General features: G+C 42.7%; 1 protein-coding gene across 1 annotated transcript; it reads right to left on the bottom strand.

Annotated features, from left to right (window-relative positions):
- Window positions 1-3,077: 3,077 nt before the first annotated feature.
- Window positions 3,078-7,804, bottom strand: LOC142349130 (uncharacterized). Its single transcript, XM_075400543.1, has 4 exons — window positions 7,113-7,804; window positions 6,056-6,453; window positions 3,802-4,077; window positions 3,078-3,613 (listed from the first exon to the last, which is right to left on the bottom strand). The coding sequence occupies exons 1-4, from the start codon at window positions 7,754-7,756 to the stop codon at window positions 3,078-3,080; spliced, it is 1,854 nt and encodes a 617-aa protein (XP_075256658.1). The 5' UTR covers window positions 7,757-7,804.
- Between the last annotated feature and the right edge of the window lie 655 nt (window positions 7,805-8,459).

Raw genomic sequence — 8,459 nt, 5'->3', positions numbered from 1 at the left:
AGAAAAATACGTACAGCTTACCATAGAGCCTACCAAATAACAAAAGACTGCTGATTGATTCCTGTCAACGGAAACTCAAAAAAAACTAACGGGTAAAAGCTGCAGACGATAAATCCGTTTAATTACACTGTATCATAATCCGACGAGAAATTGTATTTTTGAGAATAAACTCCAAAACCACATCAAAAGCAACAACGCGTAAAACAAGAAATCATCATTATGTCATGAAAACATACTTAAGTCCTAAGAACCATAAGTTATCTCAACTGTTAGATCCTATAGAAATTAAGCGTTGATGCGATCTTTTTTACTTTAACCAGATTGTCATGCACAAAAAATTATCCAATATTTAACCTAACTCATACTATATCAACACAAGCTATCGAATGACTTCAATCACAAAATCAGATACTAATCACTGAAAGGCGCTGAGCAATCAGAGCTTTTAAAGCAAAGTTTAATGGTCGTAGCAAATTGACATCATCGTCATCTGTGACCGCCCTGTCTCAGATTTCTAGGGTAGGCGGAGCGCCCCTGAATCATCGAGCGCCAGAGTTTTCTATCATGGGCATGCTCCTTACTCAGTCGTCGTCTTCGCAAAAACTCGTGAATGGTCTCCGGCCAGGTCTTCTTTGGTCTTCCTGGTGGTTTACGTCCCTGGACCTCAAGCTCATACGCCCGTTTGATGGGATCTTGCGCTTCGCGGCGAACAACGTGTCCACATCACCGTAATTGCCCGCATTCTATTTCTTGGGCGATTTTGGTGTCGAGACCCAGTTTAACAGCTAACGTTGTCGATGGTTGTCTGTCAGTTAGGGTTACCCCACAGATCATCCTGATGATTCTCTTGTCTCTTGTAGGGCATTGCGAGCATTACTGCCCATTGCCCGCCATATGAACGTCTCACGATGGCTCTCCACTGACACCGATTCTGTGCGGTCTCCTCGGCGATATCGAACCAGCAATACTCCCATTTCTTGTGAGTCATTTTGAGGGGTTTCAGGGAGGGTTGGAGCTCTTTCTTCACTAAGCGCCTCCATGTATCCTTCGTTCCTCCGGGGGGTCGCGTCCAATTGTCAGCTTTCTCAAATTCGTGACTAGCGTTCGGTATCATGTCTGGATCCATGCGTAAAGTGTGTCCCAACAATGTCAGCCTTCGCTTTTGTATGGTGGTGCTGATGTCTTCCGCTGCTACACCGAGTTTGGTGAGGCTTCTTCGGTTGAAGGAATCAAGGCGGTGAGTGTCAGAGATCTTTACGGGCCAGGATTCACATCCGTACAGCAGTAAGCATTGGACACAGGCTTTGTAGACTTTAGCTTTGATTCTCGGTGGAATTGATCTTTGTTTCCAAAGCTTGTCGAGCTGTTTAAGGCGGCCTGTCGCATTGCCAAGACGGGTTCGGACTTCGTGTGATACATCACCATCAAGTTGAAGGTTGCTGCCCAGATAAGTGAAAGAATCGACTTTTTCAATCGGTTTTCCGTTACAGGTCATTTGGTCCTCGGGGCAAGCTGAGCAGAACTTGGTTTTGGAGGTGTTTATTTCAAGCCCACCTTTTGCAGCAGCCTTTGTAACTAGATCAAGAAGTGTCTGCGCATCGGCTATGTTGTCGTCTAGTAGGCATATATCATCGGCGAAGTCAAGGTCAGTTATTATCATATCGTCGAGAGCGATGCCGAGGAGCTGCTTTTCGGTGGCTTCATGCATTGCCCAGTCGATAACAAGGTTAAATAAGAAAGGCGCAAGTATCGAGCCTTGTCTAACTCCAGAGACGATCGCGAAAGGTTTCGATAGTGAATTGTACACTCTTACTGTGCTGAAGGTTTCTGTGTACATTGCTCGAAGTACCTGAATGAGCTTGGGCGGGAGTCCGTGACTTTCGAGGATGCGCCAGATGGTCTCACGATTGACGCTGTCGAAGGCAGCTTTGAAGTCAATGAAGACTAGTACAGTCTGCCGGTTGAACTCGTATCTTTGCTCAACTATTTGCCTGATTGCAAAGATTTGGTCGCGGCAACCGCGCTCCGCCTTGAAGCCCGCTTGATTCTTGCGGGCGACTGATTCGTAGGCAGGTTCGATTCTGTTTTTCAGGATTGCCTCTAAAATTTTAAAAGCGATGTTAAGAAGGGAAATACCACGATAATTAGCACAATTCGCCTTATCTCCCTTTTTGTGAATTGGGACAATAACGGCTGTCTTCCAATCATCTGGTATCTTCTCGTTGTTCCAGATAGACAACAGGAGGTCTTGGAAGTGGGGGAGCAGTTCATGCATGCCATATATGAAGAGCTCGGGTGGAAGATTGTCGTCACCCGCGGCTTTGTTGGTCCTTAGCTTGGCTATTGCTAGCATGATTTCTTCGGGACTAGGTGGATTGGTATCAGCTTGTGCAAGGGATTGACTGCGGATGTTGAGGGAGGCTGGGTTCGCTGTTGGTCGATTTAACAAGTTTTCGAAGTGTTTCGCCCATTGCTTGATCTTCTCATTTGTGTCAGCAATAAATTTTCCATTGTCATCTTTAACTGTGTCGATCTGGGATCTTTGGTGCCGGTTAGTTTCCTTACCGCGTTGTACACCTTCCTGGTGTTGCCATGTTCGTCTGCGGTAATTATATCATCAGCGGTGGATTCGTATAAGCAGTTTTTATCTATCCTGACTTGCCGCTTGATCTCTCTGGAAATCTTTTTCTTGGATTTGGTGGTCCGAGCTCTGTTCCGTTTCACAATCAATTCCAGGGTTGTGGGCGAGATCCAGGGGTTCCAGATGGGCTTCTTCTTCGGTATACACTTTTCCGCGGACTTCGCCAGTGCTTCTTTGATTCCATTCCAGCAGCAATTTACATCGCTTCCGCATGGCAGCTTCTCCAGTTTGAAGGCTAGCTCCTTTCGAAAGCTGTCGGCTACTTTCGGAGTTCTGAGCGCATTGACGTCCTGTCGGAAGCATTTTGGAGTCTTTGTGTATACTTTCAGTTTGACTTTCATCTTGGCTTTGAGCATTTTGTGGTCCGATTGAATTAGGCAGTTCTTCTGGCCGACGGTTCGCACATCGTCAATGCTCGATCGCCATCTTCTTGATATCAGGATGAAATCTGGTTTCTGGTGATCCCATCGTTGGATATCCAAGTTGGTAGGGTCTGAGCAGGTTTTCGGAACGTCGTGTTTGATACCACAAGATTATTGCTCATTGCGAAGCTGATGAGTCGGTCGCCATTATTGTTTCGATCGCCAATGGCAAACCTTCCAATGTTTGCCGATTCGGAAGACAGTCTTTCTCCAATCTTTGCGTTGAAGTCTCCCGCGACAATAATTACGTCCTTTTTGTGAATGCAACTCATCAGCTTTGATAGTTCCTTAAAGAACTCATCCTTGATGTCATTTGCCTTGTCTTCAGTTGGGGCATAACAGCAGATAATTGACAGCGGGGTCGGCTTTGCCTGGATGCGGATGTAGCAGAGGCGAGGTCCCATGGGAATCCATTCCATGACGTGGGAGGCTAATTTCGTTTCGACAGCTATGCCGACACCGTGCAGGCCTTGCTTATCATCGTATCCTGAGCAGTACAGCTTGTAGGATGGGCAGTCGTTCACATCGTTGATTGGGATGGAGGGTGATCCTTGAAATCGGGTTTCTTGTATGCAGGCCACGTGGATGTTGAGATTTTAATGTTGAAGCCAGTAATGCCAGGCTTTCGGGAGGTAACAGGGTGCGAGTGTTCCATGTGGCTAGATTGATATGAGATTTGGAATAGTTGACCGACTTGGCATTGCTACCCGATGCGGCTGGTTCGGGCGCCCCAGTTACCGCTGGGAACGTAGCTTTCTGTGAATAATCTTTCGCTCGAGTTTTCATATGGGTACTTGGCTAGATACATCCGAAGGCGCGCCAGACCCTGGGATGCCAGAGCTCCGTTGGCCCCACACTGCTGGCGACAGTGCAGGTTCACCCCTGCACCACGATGAGGAGGAGATGGATTTGCAGGAGAAGATGGATTTGCAGGAGAAGATGGATTTGCAGGAGTAGATGGATTTGCAGTAGATGATTCTGCGCTCTGTTGACTGGAGCCACTGAATACTCCGACTGGTCAGGGTCCAGGATTCCGCGGAGTAAAGAATAACCATCCTGACGCACGTTTTATCGGATCAAATTGACGTCGAACAAAAAATAAAAACGCAAGATGAGGCTAATGATAGCCCTCGCTAATGCAAGATCCCTTCTAGAAAGACATTTCCAAATAGATCCATTTCAAAATCAAGATTCATGTTACAACAATACATAGCTGACTATATAGGCAAGAATTGCAAAAAAACTATGAACGTGGGTGAGATAGTAGCTTGTCTAAGCAAGGCAGTGATGCTTTAAACACATAAGAGGCTTGTTACTCGCCAATTAAATTGTTTAAGTTCGAGGCATTTGAGGTTTCAACCTGTGCTATTGAGATGTTGTATGTCAACCTGTGGTATTGGTGTTTTCTTTCATATCTTTCAACAGTGGGGCAAGAGTACGTGGGGCAAGAGTCCGTGCGTTGATTAAAACAGAAGACGTCTTAGTATTGAGCATAGAGGGACACCACTATTGACCCCCCGAGATCAGAATGTTCGTTATTTATTTTCAAAAACGCCTGCACAATTTTGATATCCAAAGTTTTAAGGAAATCTATTAGTTTTCCCACATTTGAAGCTGTTTTTTGTATAAAACGATGGTGAAAAACTTTGCCAAAATCTTTTACAAACCTTAGAAATGAAAAACAAGAAAAGGGGGTACCATCCAAGCAATGGAGTGAAAAATGAGCCCTAACTATAAAACATCACAGCAGCGCATATAAATTTACCGCAAAAAGCCTTGAATTTTACTTTCTGCAATATGCTAGGTTTCAGGAGCCCCGTCAAAGCGTTGAATTAAAGCTACACCAATTAGGCGTCAAGCCTTCCATTCTGCACAGCGGCAACAGGTATCATCAACCTCGTTTACACTTTAAGAATCATGGCAGCCTCTGAGACAGATAAGTGCAATGCGTAGGAGCGCAAAAGTTATATTCACGCAAATGTATGTTATTGCGTCCGAGTATGTTTCGCCTTTTCTTTTTGAACATTTTGTTACTAGTTGCCTTATAGTGCGTGATGCAGACGACCCTGAAGCCCCATGCGAGAAACGAGCAGAAAAAAACTACTTTTTCCGATCCAATATGCTTTGATATTTTAGTTTTTTAATTGCTCTTTGATATTTTTAGGCTTCGTTTGCCTTTTAGCAACTGAAGTGATGTCTCAACTTCAATGTCATAGCATACGTCTTCCACTATGTTCGCCAACGTTTCATTTATCGAAAAGCAAAACAATATCCATGCAGTTTCTGTTGAAAGCATTTGTTGATCGTCACGTCCTATTTTTTTCAAGGACATTTGAAACACAATGGAAAATGCAAACTGCACTTACATCCATTGCACCAATTTTGTTTAACTTTTAGTAGTAATTTTTTGCCAATTAGCGCGCAATTGATAGATTTTTCCGCGAAACAGAAAACATCTTGGGTAAAAGTAGCTAAAAAACAGTTAAATCAGCAACCTGCATAAAAACCCATCAAAATACCTACAAACATCACCGAAAGCAATCAAAAACTACAACGCAGCATCACTCAGGAATTAACCCAAGTCTTCAACACAATGTGCAAGCAAGATTACCTATTCAGGTAAACTTACCTAAACTGCGCACGTATTTTGTCGTTCCTACACTCTACTTGGACGCACCTGCAATTTCAGGTCCTGCACAAACTACCTGCAACTTACCTATTCCGTATTTTACCTATACATTATTTAGTGCGCAGTCTTCATAATGCTAGTTAACATTAAAACACTCAAGTGTACATTTTAAAATGCTGAAAGTCTGCAGTGCCAGAAGTTAATATGCCAGAAGTTGCTACTTAGCCAGAAGTTCAATTCCGTTGACTTTCGTCATTTTAAAACGTGCACATTTCGTATTTTAAGCATGGTTACGTGACTCTGCAGAGGTCACTTCGAAATTCTGACTTAATATCTCGAACCGCTTCGCGGTTCTCGATAAACGCCAGAAGTTCTCAGTGACTTCAAGCAGAGTCACGTAACCACTACTTAGACAACAGCTCACCTGGAAGTCCTGAGCATCTATTGCACATAAATTAGAGTAATTCATCTTCACTGTGCCAGAAACGGTGACAGCAGAAGACACGAACTCAAATGAAGTAGATAGGCCTTTTGTCTGTGAAAACACACTGCAACCATTCAACTCCAGTGCTTCGTTGTCGGCCATCGTCTCGCACAAAAATGAGCATCCGAGGATTTCTGGAGATCGACAGATGAGAACATCTTCTGTAGTACAGCTCGGTTCCCATACAGCATTTCCGATTTGCCGCGAAAACTGACCAACCTTGAGAATCTCGCTCGGGTAGTCTTCCACTTTTGATTCCCGACATATTTTGACAGCACTGGATTAAAATACACAAAATGTAAACAAAATACGGATACTTTCCGTTTGTGCCCCCCCCCCCCAGCTTAGTGGGCGCATATTATTTGCACCTCCCAGACGCACGTGCCATATTTTTACATAATGGATTACTACGTAATGGCACGTGCTCTGTAATTGGGGGGCGCAGAACGTACTGGGGGTCAAAAACGGAAAAGATCCCAAAATACTTCAAAATATGCAGAAGCATTATTTTGTCAAATAAAATAACTCTGGCAATCTTTTAAACAAAACATGGTCTATTAAAAGAAGGCCCCTTTCCTAAAAGTGCTCAGGGCGGCAAGGCAACTCATATGTAAATTTAAAAATTCTGACCGTAGTCAAAAATGAGTTTTTAACACTCTTAGTCCTGTTTTGGTGTTTTGCGCCGTTATGAATTATATTTGACACCTCCTCCAATCAGTAATTATCATATTAGGATGTAAAGGCTATTTAGGCTAAAGAAAATGCAGCAGTAATTAAAATAATTAGAAAACTCATGGAGCCAATTCTCTGGTAAAAAAAGGCATTTTATTCAACACTTTCCTGGTACCGGTTCATCGTGTTCGAAATAGCAAAACAGCTTAAGGCACAGAAACATGCAGGTGATCTCTTCACAGCTTCAAAAACTTGTATGCTTACGACAAATTGCACGTCGATTCTTGGAGATGTTGTTGAGTCCATGAACACCACCCAGGCAATACTCTTCGCGTGATTTTCACTGCACCCAAGAACTGATTGTTTGGAATTTGTTGGCTTAGCACATCGAAATAGTTGATGAAGCACTTAAGTTTCTCTCGAGCAGTTTCCGAATGCAAATTGTGGAACAGTTTTTCAAAGTTGGAGCAATGAGTGGCATCTTGTGGCAACAAACAAAGGAACGAAGTTGCAAGTAAAGAAGCAAGTGTTGTACGTCTAACAATTATTTCTGACCCCCTGTTTCTAACCAAGCATGACAGTGTGCTCCATTCTTCTGGATGATCTTCTAAATTTAGAACGAGATATAATATTGTAGGAAAGATCTTCTCAAGAAAGTGAATTTTATCAGCTAGTGGAATGTTGTCTTCCAGATACGTACAGAGATTGACAAAAGGGTCACTTTTTAAATGCGGAATATCACATTGACTAAGGATATGTAACCGTCTTCTCAAGCGGTCCACAGTATTTGCTTCGAACAGACGCTTGACGACCAGCTTTGCTTTTTGCCACCAAGGTTTGAGGAACGGCAAGCTGAGCAAATGCTCATCGTGGGACATCAAGAAACTAAAACCAAAAAGTGTCACCATTTCGCGACTCCGAAATACTTCTTATCATCGGCCGTGAGACGAATAGGTCACATGAAAGTAATGAAGTCACTGAGTTCACAAAAAATGAGATGCTCTACCGTTTCAAACTTATTGCAGCTTAAGATAACAACAGGTCTAGATGAATTGGATTTGAAGACGGCTCTCGAAGATGAAAACTAGCTTGAAATTGATTACATGTATAAATATAGTATCTTTTCATGTTTTCTTTTCATTTTTGGTTCGGATTTTTAACCAAATCATTTTCATTTTTGGCTGGGATTTGACTTAGGCAGATTGTTTAATTTAGAGGTCGTACCATGAAAAAAAGATGTAATAGACAATTAGACAAGCGAGGGTCATGGAAGATAAATTTTATTTGTTTGATAGTAAGATGATTTGCAATCGCTTGTTGCAAGCTTCCCTTAAATGTCAGTTTTTTTTTGTTGGTGATGCCATCTTAAAAATGAGCTTGAGCGCGAAAGTCAAGCACGCCTAAAACTTTTTTACTGAGCGAGTTCTCTAGAATGTTTACATCAGTATCTGAAGAATGAAGTTTTTAAATCACAGTTTAATTGTGGTTCAAACGATAAGATCAAATCTTTGCAATCATTAATAAACAAAAAAAGCCAAGTAGTCTATGAGATAGCACAACTGAATTAAATACATAAGTAGTATACATATGTGTACTACCAACAATACGGGG

Source organism: Convolutriloba macropyga, chromosome 11 (assembly GCF_964194025.1).
Source record: "Convolutriloba macropyga chromosome 11, txConMacr16.3, whole genome shotgun sequence".
Classification (NCBI taxonomy): Eukaryota; Metazoa; Xenacoelomorpha; order Acoela; family Convolutidae; genus Convolutriloba; species Convolutriloba macropyga.
The sequence above is the reverse complement of the archived record's forward strand: the minus strand, read 5'-3'. Positions and strand labels throughout refer to the sequence as shown.